The sequence below is a fragment of the Monodelphis domestica genome, chromosome 1 (genome assembly GCF_027887165.1).
Source record: "Monodelphis domestica isolate mMonDom1 chromosome 1, mMonDom1.pri, whole genome shotgun sequence".
Taxonomy (NCBI): Eukaryota; Metazoa; Chordata; class Mammalia; order Didelphimorphia; family Didelphidae; genus Monodelphis; species Monodelphis domestica.
The window spans coordinates 338,965,213-338,991,170 of record NC_077227.1 but is presented as its reverse complement, the minus strand read 5'-3'; the positions used below and the strand labels follow the sequence as shown (position 1 = coordinate 338,991,170).

At 41.9% G+C, this 25,958-nt stretch overlaps 3 protein-coding genes and 1 long non-coding RNA gene across 5 annotated transcripts; 2 read left to right on the top strand and 2 right to left on the bottom strand.

Annotated features, from left to right (window-relative positions):
- The first annotated feature begins 262 nt into the window (after nt 1-262).
- LOC130456369 (uncharacterized) lies at nt 263-7,963 on the top strand. The gene is made up of 2 exons (XR_008915126.1): nt 263-391; nt 6,315-7,963. It is a non-coding gene; the product is annotated as an uncharacterized LOC130456369 (long non-coding RNA).
- IK (IK cytokine) lies at nt 3,296-16,233 on the bottom strand. Its single transcript, XM_056811402.1, has 20 exons — nt 16,045-16,233; nt 15,765-15,831; nt 14,964-15,056; nt 14,651-14,710; nt 13,102-13,269; nt 12,772-12,886; nt 12,501-12,571; nt 12,359-12,405; nt 10,912-11,075; nt 10,686-10,794; nt 8,124-8,163; nt 7,735-7,960; nt 7,071-7,089; nt 6,594-6,671; nt 5,098-5,179; nt 4,783-4,840; nt 4,087-4,175; nt 3,813-3,921; nt 3,558-3,592; nt 3,296-3,475 (listed from the first exon to the last, which is right to left on the bottom strand). The coding sequence occupies exons 1-20, from the start codon at nt 16,058-16,060 to the stop codon at nt 3,448-3,450; spliced, it is 1,674 nt and encodes a 557-aa protein (XP_056667380.1). The 5' UTR covers nt 16,061-16,233; the 3' UTR covers nt 3,296-3,447.
- An 83-nt stretch (nt 16,234-16,316) lies between these two features.
- Nucleotides 16,317-17,934, top strand: NDUFA2 (NADH:ubiquinone oxidoreductase subunit A2). Of its 2 annotated transcripts, none has more exons than XM_001376985.4 (3): nt 16,317-16,635; nt 16,941-17,047; nt 17,586-17,934. In XM_001376985.4, the coding sequence occupies exons 1-3, from the start codon at nt 16,532-16,534 to the stop codon at nt 17,675-17,677; spliced, it is 303 nt and encodes a 100-aa protein (XP_001377022.1). In that variant the 5' UTR covers nt 16,317-16,531; the 3' UTR covers nt 17,678-17,934. The 2 variants fall into 2 exon arrangements, with proteins under 2 accessions (XP_001377022.1, XP_016289007.1); XM_016433521.2 differs by having other exon boundaries at nt 16,941-17,057.
- Nucleotides 17,892-25,930, bottom strand: TMCO6 (transmembrane and coiled-coil domains 6). The gene is made up of 12 exons (XM_016433508.2): nt 25,616-25,930; nt 24,351-24,463; nt 23,988-24,100; nt 23,506-23,689; nt 20,988-21,092; nt 20,747-20,832; nt 20,390-20,506; nt 19,947-20,058; nt 19,584-19,770; nt 19,211-19,305; nt 18,779-18,946; nt 17,892-18,258 (listed from the first exon to the last, which is right to left on the bottom strand). The coding sequence occupies exons 1-12, from the start codon at nt 25,698-25,700 to the stop codon at nt 18,112-18,114; spliced, it is 1,512 nt and encodes a 503-aa protein (XP_016288994.2). The 5' UTR covers nt 25,701-25,930; the 3' UTR covers nt 17,892-18,111.
- Between the last annotated feature and the right edge of the window lie 28 nt (nt 25,931-25,958).

Genomic DNA, 25,958 nt, shown 5'->3' with positions numbered 1-25,958 from the left:
GTACCAGGCAAAATCACCAAACCAAGAAGAGCCAGAAGTTCCTGCAGATCTCAGAGAGGTGGAGGTGCTTGGTGGATAAAAGCCCGCGGGCAGGCACCATCTACAGCCCTCCACACTGCTCCATTCAATGCGGCATCATGGCTCCCCTGTTCGTCTGGCTGGCCAGTTCCCAGAGCTTAGGATAGGCCCTGTAATGGCTACACCAGGTCCTGGCTAGTTGCTCTGCATCCATTACAGGAAGTCGAAGGCTACCAAGTCTGATGTCAGTGGAAAAAATCCTAATTTCCAAGGTTCTAATGGCTGCATGGACTGCTTCCAGTAGGACTGTGCACTTACACTAGAGAGATTTAAAAGAGCTGAAAGAGCAGGCAACGGGACAGCAAGGAACCAGGTACATTCTGGTGAATGACTGCCCTTTTTTAAAAGAGGTGAAGTAGATGGGCCCCAAAGCATTGAGGACTTTAAAAAATTTTTTATTTTAAAATATTTCCCCATGTTTCCATGATTCATTTTCTTTCCCTCCCCTCTTCTCTCCCACTCCCAGAGGGGACAAGCAATTCCACTGAGTTGTACAAATGTTATCACTTGATATCTATTTTGCAATTATTCATTTTTGCTATAAAGTGATTTTTTTTAAAAGCCTAAACCCCAAATCACATACCCACATATAATGTAATATGTCATGTTTTGCTTTTGCATTACTACTCCCATAGTTCTTTCTCTCAATGTGGTTAGCATTCTTTCCCATAAGTCCTTCAAGAGTGTCCTGGCTTGTTGCATTGCTATTAGTATACAAAGTCTATTACATTGGATTGTTTCTGTGTACAATATTCTCCTGGTTTTGCCCATTTCACCCTGCATCAGTTCATTGAGGTTCTCTTAGTTCACATAGAAATCCTCCAGATCATCATTCCTTATAGCACAATAGTATTCTATCACCATCATATACCACAATTTGTTCAGCCATTCCCTAATCAAGGGACAACCCTTCATTTTCAAAATTTTTGCCACCACAAAGAGGGAAGCTATGATTATTTTTGTACAAATATTTTTCCTTATTAAATCTTTTGGGGTACAAACCTAGTAGTGGTATTGCTGGATCAAAGGGTATGCATTCTTTTAAAACCTAGAGGTCTTTTTCTGTGTGAGAACAGAACTGAGCTGTCTGCCATTTCCAAAGTTTCTTCCACAAAAGCACCTTTGACTAGTAGCTGGGTTGGTTGGACTGGTAAGATAGCCAATATCCTACTGCTGGGGGATCACTGGACTACTTTTATACTAGCCATCAGAGCCATTTTCCTTTATCCTTAATTATGCTTGCTGCTTACACCCCACCAAATTAGAGGATTACCATAGGTGTAAAGCAGAATTGTAGAAAGCTAATGTACTAATGTAATACACCCACAAAAACTAAGTTAAGCTCAATCTCTTTGATTACCTACAAAAAGCAACATCTGCTTGGACTTCTAACATCCCTAACTGATTATTTAAAGTTAATTCTTTAAACCTTTACCTTCCATCTTAGAATCAATACTGCGTATTGATTCCAAGACAGAAGAGTAGTAAGAACTAAGCAGTAGTGGTTAAGGAACACACCCAGAGTCACAGAGCTACAGAGTATGAGAGTTCACATTTGAATACAGGACCTCCTTTTTCTAGGCCTGGCTCTCTATCCACCTAGCTGCCCCTCTAAATTTTTGCAAGGAATCCAAGTTGAAAGTTGAACTAGGATCTGGCAAGTCAGGAAGAGCTGCATTAGCAGGACTGGTAATGGCATTTAATAAGCCAGTGGGCCACTAGCCCAATGATACACCAGGAATTGAATGTTAAGGCTAGCTGCCAGAAAGGAGCCAGGGAGGAAAAAAAGTGATTCAGAAGCCAGCCTTGGTGTTTTTGTTTTTCTTTTCTGAATTGACTAAATAAACTAATTCAAATAGGAAAAAAAAAAGAAGCCAGCCTTGCTGAAGCTCTCTTATAGCTAATGGAGCAAGTAAAGGATTTCATCTGCACCTTAGACTTAGAGACATAATGGCATTACTATTCCATATAAACACAGACCAGGGTAAGAAAGGGCTAAACAGGAGGTAGCTGGGTAGTTCAGTAGATTGAGAGCCAAGCCTAGAGATGGGAGGTCCTAGGTTCAAATCTGGCCTCAGACACTTCCCAGCTGTGTGACCCTGGGCAAGTACTTAACCCCCCATTGCCTAGCCCTTTATTGATTCCAAGACAGAAGGTGAGGATTTTAAAACAAATGAACAAAAAGAAATTAGATAGTATTAGTGTTAGACAACGACAGCAGTTTTTAGGAAAACTATGATCAATAAATGATAAACCATAGAGTCAAGCTCTCAGGATGAGACTGACTACCCACTTCCTGCCAGAAAGGAAGTAGGTTTAAAATGCAGAATGAGACTGATTTGGGGACAGGGACTACAAATATTTGTTATGAGGGTTTTATTTCTCTCTTTATTTGTAAATAGGGAGAGGCAATGGGAGAGATAAATACTGGTAACAATAATGGATTTATTTTTTATTTTAAAAAAAGATTGCTATCATCTTCCCCTTTCCCTCTCCCTTCCTTTATTCCCCAATGGTCAGAGCAAAAGTTGAAGGAGATGATCGACGCATGTAAAAGACAGTGGAATTGAGCATTGGCTATGGGAAGGGGTTGGAAGGAGGAGAGGCCACCACTAGACCTCTTTCCTAATTAGCCCATTCCATTAGGCAAGAAGTCATAAACTAGGATACCTTTGAGGAACTAGAAGTCCTCTATATCTGTATTAGTACAATGGATAGCAGGACAAGTTAACTTGTTTTTATTCCCCAAAATGTGTCTTTACACATACCTGCAGCCCCTTTATACAACCTTTAGTGTCCCTGAAGTAGAATATTTGGTAAAGACTGATGTGAAAAAATTAAAATAGTTTTTTCAAAAAAGGAAAATGTGAGACTAATAATCTTTCCCTCCTTTTTCTGTTTGAAACTACACTAGTAAGGGGCTCTCAGGTAGTGTTATTTTCAGCTGAATACATGTTGGAAAGAGAAATATTTAGTATTTGCTATCAACATTTAGATCACAAGCTATAACACTGAAATCTCAGCTTGTAAACAGGTAATTAAAATTACTTCCCATATGAAATTTATTACACCCAACTATGTGCTGGAATGTGAAGGGAGAACAAAACAGTGAAATTGGTCAAACTGATGTTTTTAAAAAAACCTAAGAAATGGGAGGTGATCTCATTATCCCCCATATCTTTCCCTTCATACAGAATCTCTTCAGCAGAAAAGAAAATAGCAGTTACCTTGGATTTTAATAGTCAAAACAATTCAATCTCATACATTCATACACATGAACACTACAGCCTCTCTAAGGAAAGTGTAAGGGGAGAAAAGGAAGTTGGGAAATATCCAGATAAGTAATCTTCCAGGAACTAGAGTGCTGGACTAATATTTTGGTCTTTTGACCTCAACCCTACAATGGAAAAACAAACAAATAGTATCAATAATAATACACTTGTTCAAATTACCCCCCAATCAAATAAAAAGTGTCTTACCCATCAGCCTCCATTTTCTTTCTTTTCTCAATAATCTGCAAGAAGAACAAAGATAATTAAGGTACCATACATCTAAGCCTACCTTGACCGGTGAGAAAGAGAAGGAAGACAAGGACCCATGGGAGCTCTTGGACACCAGATGGGCTATCTCAATTCCCCTGATATTTCCTTCCAAGCTCTCTCAACCCCAAGTCTAAGGGATGGAATATCTGGACCTCTGGTCCCATCTACAGCTTCCCACCTCCCTAGACTCACTGCACTGATCTTTTTCCACTGTCGATCAAGCTCTGCCTTGTCATTTGTTTCTTTGAAGCGTCTGGTTTTCCGCCCTTCTGACATCTTAATGCCATACTGGAACGCAGCTCTAAAAGGTTGATGGGAAAAGTCAGGGTGACAATATAATGGAGTTTAATGGAGCAAGCAAGATTCAAAGGAAGGGTCCTAGGTGGGCTCGACTTGGCCAGCCTGGCCCCTCTTCCACCCCCTTCCCTGCTCCCAGGAACAGGTTTGGTTTCAGTGCCAGACTCACTTGGGTAGAGCCTCTTTGTTGTTCATATACTCGCTATACTCTTCCTGAGTGTCAAAGTCCCATCGACCCAGTGGCCCCTTCTTGTTCCCCTATAGCAGGAAAGAAAATCATGGTCATCAAGAATCTTTCTATTTTGCAATACAGGACTTGTGTGGGCTACATTCAACACTGTTTCAGGACAGGGCCTGGAAAATCCAAGAAGGATCTCTCTCTAGTTGTAGGCTTCTTTGGAGATAATGGAGCTGCTTCAAAAATAATCTATTACCAAGATTATCAGACATCCAAGCCCTCTCTGCTATCTTAAGAAGAAAGGCTAAAGCAATCTCATTTGCCACTCAATAAGCAGAAAATCTTGAAACTTGGCTAAAATTATGTTATGACAGTTGTTTCCACCCTCCTACCTTGAGCCTGAGTTCAAAGAAAAATCTTTTTAAAGATGGTAACCTAAACTTCATAAGGTGAAAACATTTTAAACTCATTTTTATTTCTGTACAAAACTATTCATTTGAGCTACTAATCCCACCACCATCCAGGCTACTGTTTGATTTTCTCAATGGAGCACTGAATAGTGGTCATAGAAAATATAAAACATATACTTTCAAATACCTTGTTCCTTTTTTCCTACATACAAAGACAGACCCATAGACCAGCTAAAAAATAACCCCAGTTCTTAATCTAAACTTTACAGATATATACCTGGTCCATTTTGCTATAATCCACCTCTTCATCACTGTCCACAGCCATGTCATCCATTCTAAAAAGAGCCAAAAAAGAGACTTAATGAATCAAGACTGCCTAGGAACCTGAGCAGGCCCTTTGCCCTTGGGCTAGTAAAACTTCTTACTTCTCTTACTCCTCCCAGCTGACTCAACTGGCACAGGCAATCCTGACATTTTTCTCCTGAATGACAGATATTTTAGACTCACTTAACTGCCCAATTCCCTTATTTGTAGTTTCAATTTTCCAGCTATCCTACCCATACCCCTCTTCCCAGAGTAAAGCCTTACTTACGTTGCTGGATAACACTCTGCATAACTGTTGGACATGCCAAAGAAATCTCCCAGCTGCTTCTTATCTTCTGGTTTCTTCAGTGTGTGCTATGTTAAAGTACAACAATAAGAAAGGGCAGCTAGATAGCACAGTGGATAGAATGCCAAGCCCAGAGTGGAGAGGACCTGTGTTCAAATTTGGCCTCATACTTCCTAGCAGTATGATCCTGCACAAGTCACTTAACCCCAAATGCCCATTCCTGACTGCTCTTCTGCCTTGTAACTAATACTTAGCATTTTGATTCTTTTTTTTTTATCAATTTCAAACATTATTCCTTGGTTACAAAAATCATATTCTATTCCTCCCTCCTCTCCCCCTCCCCTTCCCATTGCCGACATGCAATTCCACTGGGTATTACATGAGTCCTTGACCAGAACCTATTTCCATGCTGTTAGTATATGTTGGTGATGGTATACTATTGTGCTCAAAGGACTAATAAAGTGGAGGAATTCCATGTGAACTGGAACAACCTCCAGGAAGTGATGCAGAGTGAAAGGAGCAGAACCAAGAGAACATTGTACACAGAGACTGATACACTGTGGTACAACCTAATGTAATGGATTTCTCCATTAGTGGCAATGCAGTGATCCTGAACAACTAGGAGGAATCTATGAGAAAGAACACTATCCACATTCAGAGGAAAAACTGTGGGAGTAGAAACACAGAAGAAAAACAACTGCTTGATTACACTGGTCGAGGGGAATATGATTGGGGATATAGACCCTAAAGGAACATCCTAGTACAAATACCAATAGCATTTTGATTCTAAGACAGAAGGTAAGGTTTTTTATATTTTTTAAGTACAATAACAAATGCCACAAAAAGCAGATGTCCATATATTGGTTGCCCACTGGAGAAGAACTTTTAAATCTGGTATAAGAATATAACAATTCTGTGTGAAATGTTATGATTACTAGAAAGATGAGAATATGAACTGATATAGAATAAGTAGAAGCAAGAAAATAATACACACACTAACTAAAGCAATGTAAATGGAAAGAATAACAAAACAATCACATGTTGAGAAATTACACTAAACAAATTTGGTTCCAAGGAAAAGATATGAGTGTACCTCTTTTCCTTTTTTTGCAAAGATGAGGGACTCTTGAATGTGACTGGTGAGAGATGTGTTGGTGAGATTTGTTGAACTAGTTTCTCTTTTTATTATTTGTTAATAGAATGGCTGTCTTAAGAGGAAGAAGAAGACACTGAAACAAAGGGTGGAGTCCAGAGAAAAGACAGAAGAACAAGCCCAGAGGATAAAGGCCATAGAGAGATTGTAAACCTAAAAGAAAGAGTAGCTAATACCAACATGCCCTATGAGGAAAGGGAAATCCCAAGTTAAACTTCTCTATATAAAAGAGAACTGTAAGGTAAGACTTTGAAGGAATCAACGATAGGAGGCAGCTAAAAAATTATGTTAGAATTCATGACCCTATTTTATAGTAAAGGATATGATTCACCACCTTCCCAACCAGTAGAACCAGCAAATTTTTCATTGATGGACTTTATCAACTCCTTGGCAGATCCAGGACCTATGAGTAAAAAACCAATGTCTTCTTAAAAGAGACTAGGGCCAGGACCCAAACCTACTCAAGCCCAGTTCTTAATAGGACTGAGGAGTTTGGGGGCCTCAGATCCCTCCATGATCTCTAGCAATAATTCCTGTATCTAGCCACTACTGTGCAAATACCAGGGTTCATCCTATGTCAACATAACAAAAGCAACAGTGAGATAAAGCCCTACCCTGATTCCTTTGAGCAAATTATGGACACTCTCACCAAGAATCAGACAGCCCCATGCATACCATCTCTATTCTGTGCAGTATATCAGAATTTAAAGCCAGGTTTCAATAAAAGACAGAGGACAGGATGCAAGCCTCAGAATATTCAGGTACTTCATGACACCTGCTTAACAACATGAATTTAACTCACCTTTGTCAATGTCAATGGGCTGAAAAGGGAAAAAAGAGCATGGTCAGTATCAAATATCAGAAATATCTACTTTTTATTCTCAATCTCAATCTCAATCACATTTCACAAATCTACTGTCCTTTCTAGCCTCTTCCCCTCTCATCCACTCTTCCTAACTTCCACCATCTTTCTGTTTTTTCCCCATTCTGTTAGAAAGCTAATATGGAGATATTTTACTTTCCTCTATGGCCAAAAATTTTATCAAGTAGGGCTGCCATTCCTCTTTGTATAATATCACCATCCAGAATACTCTCAATGATTCTGGAAAAACCTACTCCTAATAGGTATTCAACTATTAGCCTCATATCACACTTTTTCCAGTCATTGCTATGATTTAAGGAGTGGGCCTACTACCCTTAAATCTCTCTCCTCTGCCTCTGAATTTCCATTATCCCCCCCCATAAGTTTGCAGAAACAAGATGGAAACAGGAAAAATGTTACTAACACAGAATTTCCTGATTATATTCCAGGAAGGTTCAGTTGCCACAGAAATTATATTAGATCCCTTCAAAGCATTTTACAGGAATTTCTGTCCTGAGAATTTTAAGTATTTAAAGTCAGTCTCAGTAATTAGTCTATCTTCCTGAATGTGTTAAAAGATTCTGGAACCCGTATTATGACTCACCTCATCATCCACTTTGGGCTTCTCAAAATAGCTGTGTCGCTTCTTTTCCTCTTCCCTTTCCCGATCCCGCTCTCTTTCTCGATCCCTTTCCCGATCCCGCTCTCTTTCTCTCTCCCGTTCTCGGTCCCGATCCCGGTCTCGTTCCCGTTCACGATATCGTTCCCGTTCTTTTTCCCTTGGAACCTTAGTTGTTGATGGTACATAATCTCCAATGTCTTCAAAAATGCTATCAAGTCAGATACCCAGAAGTCAGTAGCAACATAAAGATGTGGACCCTACTATGTTGTTGGGTTCCTAGACTAGGCTTCCCACAGACTTCCAGAATATCTGGTCTCCCACAAAGTTTCCTTCCTATTGTGATCACTTACATAAAAAATTAATATACATACTTCATATCAGCCTCTGGAGGTTTCTTCTCATCCAGCTTTCCTATAAAGAAAGAATAGGAATAAGGATAACAAGTTAGAGCCACTTCATTCCCAGTGTCACCATCAATTTTCTTCTCTAAATATTACTTTAAAAAATCCACCAATCAAAACCATTAATAAGCACATGAAAAAGTGCTCCAAATCTCTTATAATCAGAGAGATGCAAATCAAAACAACTCTGAGGTATCACCTCACACCTAGCAGATTGGCTAACATGACAGCAGAGGAAAGTAATGAATGCTGAAGGGGATGTGGCAAAGTCAGGACATTAATTCATTGCTGGTGGAGTTGTGAATTGATCCAACCATTCTGGAGGGCAATTTGGAACAATGCCCAAAGGGAGCTAAAAGACTGTCTGCCCTTTGATCCAGCCATAGCACTGCTGGTTTTGTACCCCAAAGAGATAATAAGGAAAAACTGTGCTCTTTGTGGTGGCAAAAAAATTGGAAAATGAGGGGATGCCCTCCAGTTGGGGAATGGCTGAACAAATTGTGGTATATGTTGGTGATGGAATACTCTTGTACTCAAAGGAACAATAAAGTGGAGGAACAATAAAGTGGAGGAACAACCTCCAGGAATTGATACAGAGCAAAAGGAGCAGAAGAACCAGGAGAACATTGTACACAGAGACTGATACACTGTGGTATAATCGAATGTAATACACTTCTCCCTTAGTGGCAATGCAGTGATCCTGAACAACGTGGAGGGATGTATGAGAAAGAGCAGTATCCACATTCATAGGAAAAACTGTGGGAGTAAAAACACCAAAGAAAAAAGAACTGCTTGACTACATGGGTCGAGGGGGATATGTAGACTCTGAATGAACATCCTAGTGCAAATACCAACAATATGGAAATGGATTCTGGTCATTGACACATGTAATACCCAGTGGAATTGTGTGTCGGCTACGGCAGGGGATGGGGTGACGGGAGGGGAGGGAGGAATAGAAAATTATTTTTGTAACCATTGTAATTGGTTGTAATTATTTTTGTAATTGTAATTATTTTTGTAATGTTCGAAATTGACCAAATTTAATTAAAATTTTAAAAATTCACCAAGAAGCACATTCCTCACTCTCAGAAAAGAAGTGATGGAATGAGGCACATACACAAGGACCAATGTATAAATTTGTTTTGCTTGACTGTACCTATTAGTTAAAAGTAAGAATCCTAAATTTAAAAAAAGGATCATATTATTTGATGGGAAGTTATTTATTTTAGACTATTAATCTTTTAAAAAAAAGGTCAATAAAATATTTAAGAGTAAAAACCAAAAGAAGATAAGGTCAGGACAAAACCTTGCCACAGTCACTGAAGGCTCCAAAAGAACAGCAGCCAGCAAACAATCCAGAGGGAGAATGTAGGAAGCTAGAAAGAAGACTATGGTGTTACAAAGGCTGAAAGAAAACAATGAGAATAAAAGGATGACAAGATTATTTCTAAAAAGGGGAGAGGACAGTTACAGTCTAATATAAAAGAGTGTCAAGAATTCGAAGAGAATAAGAAATGGAAAAAGTCTCTGGATTTAGCAGTTAAGAGTTCATGAGGAGAAGGTAAATAGGTGGCTCAGTGAATTGTGAGCCAGGTGAGACAAGAGGCCTCAGATACTTCCTAGTTGAGACAAGAGGCCTCAGATACTTCCTAGTTGTGTTACCTGGGCTAAGATGGAAAGTAAGAATTTTTATTAAAAAAAAAAAAAAGTTCATGAGAAGCAGTTAGGTGACTCAATGGTCAGGGCACCAGGCATGGAAACAGAAGGTTATAGGTTTAAGTAGACAATTTCTAGCTACATGACCCTGGGCAAGTCACTTAACTCCAATTGCCTAACCCATACAGTTCTACCTTGGAACTGATATTTAGTATCAATTGTAAGACAAACATTAAGAGTTTTTATTAAAAAAAAAGAGTTCATGAGTATCTTTTGGAAGCATAGTTTTAGCTAAGTAGTGAGAACAGAGGCTAGATTTCAAGAAGCAGAGGAATGGGTAGTGAGAAAGAAGGGACACCTGGTATAGACTATAACACTATAATTAATAAGAAAAGATTTTGTCATAATCACAATGGAAAAATACTTCTACTTACTTATTTTGGTATGTTGTACTAAGCAATACAGAAACTGAGAGTTAGCATACTGTAAATATCTATGCAAAAAAAAATCTATCCCCTGTAGTATCTAGCATAGGATCTTATGTATACAGTAGATGCTACATAAACACTTTTTGATCAGGGATGCAGGAGCAAAGAGAGTCTAAAGGAAATACTAACAACATTGTTCTTAATCTGCCCCATACCACTTCACTACCTCTCAAATTGGTAAGGGAGAAATAAATGGTCCAATTTTATGCCAGTCCTATCTGTGAGAATGGTCCTCCTCTTTCACAATTAAGGCTCCCCCTTACTGCCTGTATCTCTCCCAAAGCAAAGGGGACAAAAGAGCCCTTGAACAAATATCACTAAATAAATGTCACCAAAAGACTCAGTCCCCAAGGAAGACGAAGGTCTTTCCCCAAAATTTTCCAGGCACCTTTGTCCTTTTTCTTCAGCTTCTTGTTCCGGGTTCCTTGCCGCAAGTAGGAAAGGATCTGTGTCAACTTGCTAATGACAATATCATTTGTGGTTAGAGTTGTCTGGGCCTGAAAATTTCAAGAAGAAAATAAGTCAATCAACTGAGAAAAGACCATTTCTAGGAAGAAAACATCCATCTCACCTTTCATAAAAAGGCCATTCCTAGGGAATATTTGGGCAAGTACCTCCATGGTAGGACAATCAGCTTTGCTTCGGATAAGCGTGGTGGGGATATCCGTGTCTGCATACTCATCATCCAGATCTACTACATAGGCCATGCGGCCTGGGAGAAACAGTTCATTTCGTTCATAAGCTTTGTTCTTGAAGAGCATACGGTAAACGTTGCGGCCTAAGAGGAGGAGATAATTCAATGAGTGCCTACTGTGAGCCTAACACTGTCATGTAACAGTCTTAATTTTCAAAGGGCTTACAATATAATTGAGGAGACAATCTTAATAAAAATAGCAAAGAAATAGGGAAAAAATACTGAAATGGAGAGCAGGGACTATCAGCACTACAGAGAGCTATAAAGGGGAGAAATCAATGCTCTAATGAGTGGTCAGATCTTTTATAAAAGGAGACAGACAAGACTTGAGCTGGACCATGAAGAATGAATAGAAATTAGACAGACAGAAGAGAGAAGGATATTCTATTTGGGATGGAGAAAACAAATAATACCACAGAGGCAAGAAAAAAGTTGGAGACTAAGAGACTGATTCTCTCTTAGGAAGTAGTGGAAAGTAAAATTAGATAGCTAACTAAGATTAACAAATTAAATACAACAAAAGATTTAATGTAGAATACAGACAGGATCCTACAGCCACTAATTTCTCCATTCATCTTCTCTAATAGTCTAACATTTTCCATAATTGTACCATTGGGAATTTAAAAAGACAACTTTAATTGGGAAATTTATGCAACGGTCAATCCAAAGGGCCTTAAATTTTTTTCCTTCAAATAGGAATTATTCTCTACTAAGCTCCATTAGAAGTGTCTAAGTCTTAAAACTTGCCATGAAAGCAAAAGACATAGATTCTCATGTGAGTAATGATCTGTCTCAATAGTAATATAATTCGGACATTCTGCCATATTTAAATGCTTTAAAAGAAGGACTTAAAAGTTAGACTGGTGATGTTTTTGCTCTACAGTGAGTTTTTCAAGCAAGTTTTCATAGCTATGGCAGAAAATTGATAAAAGATACCATAGGTAACATAAATTTTAAAGTTTGCACTATCCTATACAAATCTCAATCTACCTTTGTCTAGGCTTACAGAATATGTAACATCTCTCATTATATGCCTTACAAAATGTGAATTAAAGTAATGTAAAATAACTTTATAGGAAAGTGAAATTTAAATGTCTATTTTCTATCTTCATTTATGAAAACATAGAGTTGAAGTTAGATTAAGCCTCAAACTACCATTCAATGTTTAGCGTCCAGGGCACAAGTTAGAAATACTGTAATCTGGGAGGAGGCAAGAGAAACAACAAATATGTGGAATTTTTTAAAATTCTGCCATAATTGCACAATTCTGCTGCATTTTTACTTGATGATGTTTAAGTTTCTTTTAAGATGTATTCTCATTGAAAACAAAAAGTATCTAGGCATTAAAACAATATTTCTGCTCTTACCCAAACGAGTTTTAAATTCAATTTTATTCTCAGGATCTTCATCTTTCCTGAAGAAACAAGAAATAATAAGCTATTAGTCGATTCTATTATCAATCCAAGTCCTGCTACTCTGCCTCTAAAATCTTCCCCATTATGTACTCACTTTGTTTCCTTCTGAGGTTTTTCCATCATCTCCTCTTCTTCTTTCTCTTTGCTAGCAATCTCGGCTCGAACCTAAAAGGAGAAACCAGAGGCATGTTTGAGACAATTTTGACTATACACTAAAACTCTAGCTTCAATCATCAAGAGAAAATACCAGAAAAGACAGAAATTGGTTTCTTCCAATTCACCAAAGCTATCCTGCCCTGAGGACTAAAGACTGTTCAGCATTCCAAGAACATCACTAACTCACAAACAAAACAAAAATATCTCACCTTCTGAAGAAGGGCAAAATCTAAGCCTTTCACCAAATGAGTATGTTCCATGTCACCACCCAAAAACTTGGACTCTTGAATCAGCTGTCGCCGCTTCTCTGCCGCAGATTTGTCACTTTACAACAAAGGAGATCATTATAAGTTCAACCCAGTATTACTGACAGGGTTGTTCTAGTGGCTTGGCTTAAGATGGGTAGGTGGCTAGAGGTTCAATGTTACAGCATACAATAAAGACCAGAGGAATTAAATGGCTTGCCCAAAATTATGCAACCCAACCAGGGATGCTGACAAAATTAAGTCTTAAATGAATGTAGGCCAAAGTATACTCACGCCTCAGCAGTAGGTCCCACAGCCCTATAGTTAGCAGTAGTACTAATCAACTCTGTTTCCTCATAATCCTTGTTTACACCATCTCTCCGCTCTTTGGCACGGTCCCGATACTTTTCAGCCAGCTCCCTTTCACGCTCAATTTCTTGTTGCCGGAGTTTGGCATAGTAGCTATGAATAAGACAGTGTGTAAGGCATTCAAATATATGTATAATAAATCTATTCCTGGATAGTGGTTGGAACCCTGTTCTCTAAATTTTTACCCTCGTGGCTCATCCACATACCTATGGGCCAAAGAACACACTCCCTAATTCCCAATTACTTATGTTGCTACCTTCTCACAGTGGTTCCCTTTCGCTGAACAATGCAGTTTCCAATATAGTTACAATGGAAGATGACAGTTAATGCTCTCTCAGATGAGCTCCTTCCTGCTTAGTCACCTCCAAATTACTGAGTCTCTATTAGTACTAAGCCATTTCCTTACACAGCTCCACAAGATTAATATGGGTTTCCAACTCTTTATAAATTTCAATTGACATTCTGGAGGGCAATTTGGAACTATGCCCAAAGGGTTCTAAAAGACTGTCTACCCTTTGATCCAGCAATAGCACTGCTAGGTTTGTACCCCAAAGAGATAATAGGGAAAAATATATGTACAAGAATATTCATAGCTGTGCTCTTTGTGGTGGCAAAAAAATTGGAAAATGTGGGGATGGTCTCCAATTGGGGAATGGCTGAACAAATTGTGATATATGTTGGTGACGGAATACTATTGTGCTCAAAGGAATAATGAACTGGAGGAATTCCATGTGAACTGTAATGACCTCCAGGAATTGATGCAGAATAAAAGAAGCAAAACCAGGAGAACATTATATACAGAGACTGATATACTGTGGTACAATCTAATGTAATGGACTTCTCCATTAGTAGCAATGCAGTGATCCAGAATAATTCAGAGGGATTTATGAGAAAGAATACTACCTACACTCAGATGAAAAACTGTGGGAGTAAAAACACAGAAGAAAAACAATTGCTTGATCACATGGGTCGGTGGGGATATGATTGCAGATATAGACTCAAAATGATCATCTTAGTGCAAATAACAACAACATGGAAATAGGTTCTGATCAAGGACACATGTAAAACCCAGGGTGGAATTGCGCATCAACTACGGGAAGGGTTGGGGGAAGAGGGGAGGGAAAGAATGATTCTTGTAACCAAGGAAAAATGTTCTAAATTGACTAATAAAATTTTCAAAAAAATAAAATAAATTTCAGTTGAATACCTCATAATTCTTTTTGACCTACCCCAAAACAAAAAATCAAAATACTAGACCCAGAGAGAATTTCTGTGATTTCTAAGTGAAAAGTTCCCTTTAAGCACAAATCTCCCCCTAACAATGAAAAAACCTCAGAGCTTCTAAGAAAAATAAATTTCAGATACTTAAGAACTATGTTCCAATACAGCTAACTCCCATGACCAAACTTGATCCCACTCTCAGTAAAGACAGTATCCTCTTTTAAGATCTAACCTCCCCTTCCTTTTCTCTCACCTTTTCTTCTTCCTCCTTCTTGCTGCTGGATCTTCATCCTCATTGTATTCTCTAGGCATCCTAGAGGTAGAAAATTTAACATATAAATGGCTACTATAGCCTCACCAATCCCAAGAGGAGGCCTAAAAAAACCTGACAATGAACAATAAATCCCAAAGGAATGTATGTGGAAGAGACTGACTCCCAACTCAACCAGAGCCTCAACAAAATGGTCCTTCCTACTCTTTACTTTTCTAAATATTTCCTATAAGAAAATATGCAATAGGAATAAAGAAACAATTGTTAAAGTGACTAGAAGAATATATCTGCTTACTCATGATGTCGAGATTTGGATGGTGGTGCAGATGTGGGCGCAGCTCTAGGTGTCATAAGAAGCTTCCTGAAGTCTTCATTGGTGAGTTTGGACCTAGTGAAACAAGATGTAAGATTATAAAATATAGAGACAAAATGAGCACTTCTTCATCATCTTCTTTCTAGTGCCTCTTTTCTTCCACCAATAGTTATTACTTCTCTAAACAACTAGTAATGTTGTGTGAAGTAAACAAATAGGAACATTCCTTATTTGAAGTTCCCTTGATTCCAGGTAATGTTCCCTTGCCATAGATCCCAAACCATTCATATTTTAGTTTTATTAAATAAAGATCTTCCTATGAATGAAGAAATTCATCACCTAGCAAACTGTCTTCTATTAAATAATGAGCCTTTCCAAATTGTAAAGAATCATGGAGATCATCTAGTTATCCTTCCTCAAAAAGATAATGAAACTAAAGCAGAAAGAGATTAAATAACTAGCCCAGGAATGAATAGCAAAGTCCAAATGAGAGACAGAGGTCTTAACTCCAAATTCTGCCCACTACAGCAAGTACTGTCTTCCCAGATAAGCTAGTGCCCAAAAGCAATACAGAGTGTCACTACTGAATGGCCCACATATGAAACTGTAGCACTACCTTCTTAAGTTTATGTTCAGCTGGCATTGTCTTTAAGAACTAAAAGTTACTTCTACAATCGAGGAATATGAGGTGCAAAAAATCTTAAAGCACAAGATCAAATATCAGAGTCCCACCCTACCAAAGAAGCCCCCTCTGTTCTTTGCGCTACATGACAGTACACTTACTGGTGGAAGGAGTGAGGATCGTCCACATCATGGCCATCGGGGGCTAGAGGGTTGGAGAATGGTTCACCTAAAGAAAACAAAAGACTGAGCTCCTCTCCTCTCCTCGGGGCGCGTTTGCTGGACCCCGGAGACCCAACTTGGAGCTGTGACAAGGGCCTTCCTCATCCCCCGCGCCCCGTCTGGCCCTAAGAGCCCCAAGACAGCCGCACCAAAAGCCCTTAATGTCTAGGGCTGACCCGAGGGAGAGTTCCAGGGGGAAGGAACAGAGTGCAGCACTTACTATCTCGTTCCGGCATCGTGACTGCGACTTCAGCACCAAAAAAAAAACCGGGACCCCTGGAGGCCCAGGCTCGGAAGCTAGTTACTTACAGGGCGACCCGAATCGTAACCCACAATGCTCTGCGATAAGGTCGGCTTCCGCCTTAAATTGGCCCCACCTTCCCCACGAGTCATTACCATGGCAACTCTGCTCACGTAGACGAGAACGACTCCAGAGGAAATGAGCAAAAAGTGGGCGGAGAGTAAACCGTCGGTCCTCCCAGTAGCTCTGATGTAATTGGCGGAATTCCACGTCGCCTTTCCCTCTCCCCTCCCCTTTCCCTGCGTCTGGCCAGTTCTAAGGGACTACAGATACGATTCGCCGAGAAGGGCCCAGCAGCACCAAGCTGATTGATGAGGTGAATCATGCCTCCCTCTGATTGGCCATACAAGCGGCTTTACTTCCGAAGACTGCTGAAGTAGAAGTCATTCCCATATCTCTGAAAAAGATGGCGGCTGCTGCAGTTCGCGGGATCGCGTCCAAGGTGGGCAAGAATCTGAGGGAGATTCGCATCCACTTGTGCCAACGCTCGGCCAGCAGCCAAGGAGTGAGGTGTGGTTGGGCCGGAGGGGCAGACTGGGCGGAGGCCGGAAGGTCACGACCTTGCGGGGGGGTCACTTCGCAGTGGGTGGCCGCGGGGGAAAGCCAGCGGGGAGGGGGGAGGGCCAGCTCTTGCTGACCCCTACTGCCCCATGAACTAGTCACTCAGCCCCTCAGATTCTCAGTGTTCTCACCGGTAAAACGGGGATGAATGGCTGAGATTTCTAACATCTTTTTACCTACGTTTTGATGGTCCCCTAACCTTAATATGGAATATAAAGGCGAACTACTACTTCTTTCTAAACTCCGTCCTTTAGGGACTTCATTGAGAAGCACTACGTGGAACTTAAGAAGGCGAACCCCGACTTCCCCATCCTGATCCGTGAGTGCTCCGAGGTGCAGCCTAAACTGTGGGTCCGCTATGGTGAGCTGGGGTATGGTACTCCCATGGGGCAGGTGGGGGGCAACCTAGCCCATGGTTTAGAGGACTTCTGGCCTAAGACATTATTTAGTGCAGCCCCCACTACAACAGTGAAGGGTTTTTCCTAATAGGGGAGAACTATAGATGTAATCGTATGGAAAGGCCTAAAAGGCAGAAAAGGAATCCCAGGGTGAAGAGCTAGGTCAAACTTCTTAACTTGGACCTACTGGCACAGTAGAAGAGATGATTGCAATGACAGGGTGGCCTGGCCCTTTGCCTCATCTTTTTTATTCCACCCATATATGATCTCAAGTGGTGGTTTATCACCAAAGCTACCAAGAATTTTTAAACTTATACCATCAGGTAAAAATAGGAAAGCCCCTAGGTAAGTTTTAAGACCCTTTCCTCCAAAATCCCATAATCACTACAGCCCATCATGATTTATCCTTTTTTCTGAATGTCAGTAAGTCATTTAGTACTTAATATAAGCCATTTGGATCAATGTACATGCATAGATGATTCCTAAATATTTTATCCCCAGCTTTCGGCCAGGAGAAGAATGTTTCATTGAACAACTTCAGTAGTGAACAAGTGGCCACAGCCATAGCCAACGTGATGAATGGCAAAGCTTGAAGTTTCAAGAAAACCCATTATGAGAAGAGCTTCCTCAGAGCTTGGGCTCTGATGGACTGAGAATGAAATAACCACATATTTTAAAATTATCCTTCCATGTAAACTTTGTATTGTATTGAACTGTGATTTTCCTGAATCTCTACCTACCTGAACCTCTACCTACCTCTACCTGAACCCTCTACCCTCCCCAAACACATACATTTTACCACCAATGTTGTGACAGAGGAAATTTAATGTAATACAACTTTTCGTTTCTAGGGGAAGCTGTGATATATGAAAGAGGGAAAAGGAAGAAGGGAGGGAGGGGGGACAAGAAATGGGACAGGACTGAGCAGCCAGGACCTGGTGCCCATTTATTCATTCTTAAAGGGAAACTTATAACTTTAGCATGGACGATTAACTTCTGAGCCATAGTGGGACAGGCAAAGGAGAGGTTATGGCAGCGCCAATGCATTCGGTACAAGTGAACTTCCCCCCAGTGCCACCTCCTGGAGAGCTTGGATACGGTCTTGGAGGTCCACCTCTTCTTTATGTTTTTCCAAGGCCTGTAGTCCAGCATGCTGTAAGAAGTCCTGAGCTGCCTGGTTAGGAAGCAAGAAAGGTTTTTTGGTAGGGCATTAAATTTCAATTTTTCCTATCTCCTCAAGGAAGGTTCACATCTTCCTTGCGCTTTTCTAAAGGATAAAGAGAACCTAAAGAGGTACTGAGTCTTGGGAGGTACCATATTCTCTGCATTGAATAATACAGGGGAAATGCTTTTTGTTGAGGGAGGTGTGGCAGGGGAGAGAATATCTGCCTATATAGAATAGCAAGGCTGGGGGGCAGCTGAATAGCTCAGTGGATTGAGAGCCAGGCCTAGAGACGGGAGGTCCTAGGTTCAAATATGACCTCAGCCACTTCCTAACTGTGTGACCCTGGACAAGTCACTTGACCCCCATTGCCTAGCCCTTACCACTCTTCTGCCTTCGGAAGGTAAGGGTTTTAGGGGGGAAAAAAAAAAATATATATATATATATATATCAAGGCTGGTTGGGATCCACCTTGAGCCTACAAAACTAAGGGCTCAAAAAGTATGTACATAGAACCTAAATCAAAACCTACCTCAGGCTGGTGTACAAACAGCAGCTGTAACAGCTCTAGGCTCTGACCTACCACTTCTGAGTCAGAAAGGGTCAGAATATCTAGCAAGTGGGGGAGAAGAGGACCTGGCCAGAGCCTTTGGCAGTAGAAAGGACCCTTCTCTGCAATGTTGCACAGGATTGTGAGCACCTACAAATACAATAACAGTTATATAGCACTTTAGAACTTATGAAGTGTTTTTAGTTAGCAAGCAAATTATCTTCATTTTATGGATGAGGAAGCTAAGGCTTCAAGTGGCTAAACAACATCCATAGCCATAGCTAGTAAGATTTAGATGGAAACAACTTGACTCCTTACTCCTCTATTTGCTCCTTGCTATACCAGGCTAACAAAGGACAAAATAAGTTCTTCAGTGCCCCTAGCCTCTAATTGAACAAAAGCTCCATTACTTACCAATATACGAACCACCCGTGAAATGGGTAAGAGTTGCAGGAGAGGAGCAACCAGATCCAAGGAGAGCAATGCACTGCAGAGGCCAGGATCCTTTACTAGAGGAGAGGCACCATGACCAAGTTAACTCACAAAATGAGTCCAAACCATTTGTAAAAAGGTAATGAAGGGTTAGAGGGGGGCAACTGGCTCAGTGGATTGAGAGCCAGGCTAAGAGTACTTACTAAAAACAGAATAAGGGCTTTTAAAAACAGTAATGAAACACCTTTCTAATCTGTTTCAATCTCAGTTTAAACTGAGAGATCCCCAGAGGTTTAGAAAAGCTATTGTTACTTAAAAAGTCATTGTAGTGAGCTGACTTGGTCCTATCACATACCAGTGAGATTATTGAGGACCCAGAGGCACTCCGGAACCAGGCTAGGTTGATGCTGAATGAAGAACTCCATGAGGATAAACATGGCCACTATAATTCGCTCATCTCCAAAATCTGCTCGTACCCCTGCATCAGCTGCTCCTTCCTCTGCCAGCAGATTACCAAAGCACCGAAGTACTGGGCAGGCCAACTGCAAAGGTAAGACGGGTGGCCAGGAGGCAAAGAGGACTAGCTAGACACTGATGATCATGGGAAGGTAAAATGTAAAGAGTAATGCAAGGCCATCCCTTGTCACTAAGTAGTGTTGAAGACATACCTGGTTTTCCCAAGGGATGAGGAATACCTCAGTGCTGTCCCTTTACTTACCAGATCCAGTCCTGTATCCACAGATCCAGAGGCAGCCCTAGCCAAGTCCAACAGTAATATACCCAGGCTGGACAAAGCTCCTCGAGCAATGAGCAGGGGATTATTCACCTGGCTGGAGTGGAGGAGAAAGTTTAGTCATGTCCCCACATCCTGGGAGTTGATCTAAGCCAAGAAGCCAGGAAAAGAAAATTCTGTTACTAGCTTGGAGGCAACCAGAAGTGGTATGACCCCTAGGACCTACATTGGGTGAACTAAAGGAGAAAAATAGTGTGTTCCAAACCTCAAGAAAAGAAAAAGGTATGAATTAAGAACTTGTCACACCCCTCTCCCTGCAGTATTAGGAAATGCTATGCTGTAGCTTTTTTATGCCATAGCCATGGGTGTATAGGGTCATGTTCCTGAGTAAAGTTATGGGTGGCATTCCTAGTTTGGGCTCATAGTACCTGCAGATGATGTAGTGGAGACACCAGGCAAACTCCACAGCAACACTAGCCCCCAGTTCTGGGTTAGGGTGTAGAAGTCGTAGCATGTTCGGTAGGATGGCAGAGTCCAAGACAAGACTGTGGGTCAAAGGGGCCCAATGAGTTGGAGACTGAGTATTAAATGCAAGGTTCCCATCAAGAACCCCACTATGAGTGAAGATGACACTCAAACCTAAGGCCCTTCTCAGTAGGGTAGGAAATTAAGAAAGTAAACCAGGAGGGAACCATATCCCTGGCAATAAGTAGGCTAAGGCTCCCTGGTCACCACATTCTGCCCTTTCTGGTACTTCCATCCCAAATGATTGAAAATTTACTTACGGAATGATTTCTTTAGGAGCTTCATTGGCCTGCAAAAGTTGTGACAAGGTGTAACCAAGAGCTTCCAGAACAGCTGCATGAGGGGACTGGAATAAGACAATGAGAATCTTAATGAAGGAGTAAGCTTTGTGAGGCCAAGTACATCAACTGCCTTCTAGGCAGAAAGCAGTGACTGACATCATCCTACCCAAACAGTAAAGGCATGCAGGGGGTAAGAGGAAGGAAAAACAGGATCCCTCACCTGGATGCATGTAGCAAGAGCTGGAATAATGCCCTGTGGCAGAAGCTGCCTCCTCACAGCCTCACTCTCCACAGCCAGATTGCCTAGCGTATAGAGACATAGCTCCTGAGAACAAAAGGGAACAAGAAAGAGTTCTGAGGTTTTTCCCTTCCCTGGACTAAGAAGAGAATACTTGAAACCTTTTTATCAACAAATCTGAGCCCAGGAACTCTACATTTCAACAAGTGAACATTGGCCACCCCCAGGGTCCTGCCCATGCCCCTGAGGGATTAACATCAGACTGGACACATTGGCAGAGTTGTTCATTCCAGAGTATGGGAAATCAGAAGCTAGGGTTCAGTACCTACTCATTCTTTATACCAGCCCTTTAATTAATGCTAATAATATGACTTATAAAGGACATGTGACATAATGTGGGTCCAAGAGTCATTGATTCTGATAATAGGTCCTGTAGTGGAATGGCAGTGGGAGACAGGGTTTCAGGCATCTGAGCAGTGGATTGACAGACATGAGTCTGGAACCAGGCCCTTGGATCCAAATTCCATCACTAGGTGTCTGACCTCAAAAAGACCAAGAGGAACAGAGAGAAAACAAGTCATTCTTAGCAATAATATACATCTGATTATGTACCTGCTGACAAAGGTAAAGGCTAAAAATTGGCAAAAGATTATATCCCCCATGATCCGATATTTCCTTTGTCAGAAATTACTCTGAAAATCTTAACAAAAATTTTGTGCAAAGGTTATTATCATGACAGTGTATGTAATTTTTAAAAATAGAAACAGATGTTCAATAGGAAAATAGTTAAATAAATTGTTCTACACAAATGTAATGAGATAATAATACAATTAAGATAAAATAAGTATAAGGCATACAAAAAATCTGGTGTGACCAGCATACTATAGTGTAAGAGAGGAGGTGGGGTCAAAGGATCTGGGTCCCAGTTCTGTTACCTGTGAGACCTTGAATAAGTCATTTAACCTCTCTGGCCTCAGTTTCCTCATGTGTATAATGAAGAATTTGGACTAAATGATTTCTGAGCTCCTTTCTAGCTTTCAAACTATGGAACCTTTATGAAATAATGTCAACTGAAAAAAGCAGAACCATAAGAATGGAATATACATTATGCTATATAAATGGGGAAATGAATAAGAAGAAATGAACAAAGAATCTGAATGAAGACTTAAATCGCTGTACTTTATCTTTCTTACATCACATTTCCCTTTGGCAGGCTGGCAAAACCTTTGGAACACTTCTCAGAATGCTTTTAAACGCATAAAATAAAACCTTTAGGATTGCAAAGGAAACATTACATTAAGATAGAACTGTCAAACTTTTTTAAGTTCATGGGCCAGAGAAAATTATTGAATTCTGGATACAGATTGAAACATACTTTTTTCACTTTATTTTTTGTTGTTCTTTTTTGGTGGCAACATGGCTAATATGGAAATGTTTAGCATGATTTCACATGTATAATTGAGATCATATTGCTTGCCTTCTCAATGGGTGGAAAAAGGGCTAGGGAGAGAGAGTGGAAAATTAGGTTTTTTTAAATGACTATTAAAATGAATAAAGTATAATTTTTTTAAAGGCCATGGACCCCCAGGCTAAGAACATCTGACATAAAAAGATAACAAAAATGTATATGTGGTGCTTTAAAAAAAATCCTTATCTTCAGTTCTAGAATCAATACTAAGTATGAATTCCAAGGCAGAAGAGCAGTAAGGGCTAGGCAATTGGGATTAAGTGGCTTGCCTGGGGTTCACATGGTGAGGCAGTATCTCAGGCTAGATTTGAACCCAAGGTCCTCCTGACTTCAGTATGATGCCTTTTGAAAAACTAAACCTACAAATTTCATTCATTGTAGGAAACTCCAGGTGAAGAAACTCTCTGCCAACTCAGATCAGAAACTGCCCTGAGATGGTCTCATCAATTTGCCTGGACACTAAACAGTCAAGCAACCTGACTAGAGTCACACAATATGTACCAGACAGGACTTGAACTCAGGACTTCCTGAATACAAGGTCTATTCCCTACCTACACCATACTGCCTCTCTTCTTGTATGATGATTTATGCACTGAAATAAATTCAAATATAAGTGAATAACTTAAATATAATAATTACTAAGCAAGCTTACTGGTTTATTGGTGTTCAATGTTAAAAGTTTAATAGAATGACAAAATTTAAAAAGAAATAAAAAGTATATATTCTCCAAAAGACCAGCAATTTAAAGTAATACTAATGAGAACTATATATTAGCTATATGATTTTGAGGCTGGCTCCAAAATGAAAAAAAAAAATAGGATAAATGGAGGCAATAATGTGGCAGAAAGAACACTGGCACTGCTGGGTTCAGGAATCTCAGCTCTGCCACCTGCTTTATGTATGATGCTTAATGTCTCTGGGCCTCAGTTCCATCAACTGTAAAATGAGATGATTGGACTGATGATCTCTAATTAGCCCCCTTTGGATCCCATACACTGAGGGAAGAGTGGAAGGGAACAGGGGAGCTCTTACTATGAAGTCAGCACTGTGCCCAGAAAGGTAGGTGAGTAGGTAGGATGTGGACGGCAGGCAAGCTTCCGCCACGTTGGGCTGGTCAGCATGGGAGAGCTCATGCAGACACCGAGCTGCCTCCATTTGAAGTGAGGCCCAGTTGCTTGTCAAGAGTCCAATTAGTGTTCGAATACTGCCTTCAAGCCTGCAATACCAAATGCCAGAATTCAGCTCAGCCCCAGCAAGCTGGCTCCTCCCCTTTCCATCCCCAAACCAATCCAGAACAGGATTCCCAACTCAGCTCTACAACTGGCCTTAGGCTAGAAACTTCACTTCCCTGGGTCTCATTTCCCAATCTCCAAAACAAAGGAGTTTGACTACAGGATCCTGGGAGATCTAGCCACCTACCTAGGTGGCCTGCCTTCCCCAGGAATCAGGTTTCAAGGCTTCCAGGATATCTCCACACCCAAAGTACTTAGGCCACTGGGGAAATCTGTACTAACCGGATAAAAGTCTGCTGGGTTTCAGGATGCTGCAAGCTATGCCGGAGGCTGATTAATGCCTTCTCTTTCTCCTTCTCAGTTCCCCGCTGAGACATCCTCAGCAAGTGTAGCACCTGGAGGGTCCAAAGACAAGGTGAGGCAGGAAACAGTGGAATTATTCAAAGATAGAGCACCTGGTGCAGAAATCTTTCAAAGTGGGTAAACACAGGCCTACCCCAGGTAAAACATACCAACAAAGCTTTTAAGCACCAGTAACAGAGTAAGTGCTCTGAATTCACTTGGATAGTGTTTCAAGGTACAACACAGCCTGACTGGAACCTCTTATCCTGCCTGAAGTCACAGGTACTGCTCGAGATATCTCACCTCCAGCTCTTCCAGGGGTCTGTTTGGGAACTCATCTCTGGCTTCTTCTAGGTCACTGTCCCTCAGCAGTCTCTTGCTGACCAGGTGCTGTTCCCGCCTGGCCTTCCTTAGAGCTGGGGAACAGAGAGGCCAGGAATTCAAGCCCAAACAAGGGGACATGGGGGATAAGGGCAAGGCTAGAGGACATGGACCAAAAACTCAGGCCAAAACTAGGAGACTGAGGCCAGAGGTTCAGGCCAAAGCTAAAGGAGAGGCTGGAAGTCCAGGACAAATCGGGGAACGGGGGTGGGGTGGGGGTTAGAGACCAAAGGTTCATGCCAGAGCTGGGGGCTAAAGGGGCCATAGGCTCCAGTCATAAGGGCCAAAGACTCAGAGCCAGAGATCACAGAGGACATTGTTTGAGAGGGATGGATGGGCCGAAAATGCCAAGAGCTCAGGCCTGGGGCTCATGTTAGGGCAGGACTGGGATCAGAGGGGGGGAAAGGTAGGGTCAAAGGGGCCAGGGACTGGCAGGGCTGGCCGGGATATAGGGTTCTGGGGCTCTAGGTGAGTAATGGGAGCAGGGAGAAGAGGAGGGGTCAGAAGGACCTAGGGCTGGAGAGGAGGTGGGGGATGAAGTAGAAGAAGGTTGTTAAGCTGGAGAGGGGAAAAGGTGTGTCAAAGGACCCACAAGCTCAAGATGGGTGGGGATGGGGGGGCTCAAAAATCAAAGGCTACGGGGAAATTACAAGTGGCCAGGGACTTGGAAAACCATCACAGGGAAGGGGAGCTGGGGGGGAGGTAATAAGCGGGGAAATCTAAGCGGTTAGGGAGGAGAGGTGTCACAAGGGCCCGGGGGTGGAGGGAAGAGGGGGTAAGAGGGGTGTCGGGGTCGGAGGCTGGAATGGGGCAGGAATTAGATCGGTTAAGGGCTCTCGGAAGGCGATCGCAGGGGACAGAGACCCTGGGTGTGGTAGTGGGGGGGGGGGTGAAGAATCTCAGGGACTGGAGAGGAGAGTGTCACTGGGTCTAGGAGCTGGGAATCAGAGCGGCTAGGGATCCTTGGAAGGCAATCACCCAAGCAAGGGACTAGGGGAGAGGGAGAAGGGTAATCTTTGAGCAGCTGGAGACGGGGATCAGAGCCTCCAGTGGCTGAGGGGTGAATCATAGGGTCCAGGGATGGAGGGGCGGGGTCAGAGGGTCCGGAGGCTCTGGGCTGGGGACCACGGAGATGGGAAGGAGGATGCCACCCCGGAGCTCCAGGGCAGCTAGGGCGCTGGCCGCACCTGCCTCCCGCTCCCGCCAGCGATCCCGCTGCTCCTGCAGGTTGTAGCCATGGGCCCGAAGGCGGCCGCTGCGATGACTCCACATGACCCCGGGCGCTCCGCGGGCACAATAGGACCAGGCCGAGAACGGGCGGCGGCAGCGGCTGGGGGAGGAGGATGAGAAGGAGGGGCAGGAGGTGTCTAGACTCGCCCAGCAGCTGCACTTCCGGTGGCTGGTAGCTGGGCGGGGCTGCGAGAGCGCGGGGCGGAGCCTCCGGATCGCGGCCTGCGAGGACAAATCTGGTTTCACTTCCCCAATTACTGACTTCCTAAAGGAAGTTAGTGATCTCATCCTTCTCATTCT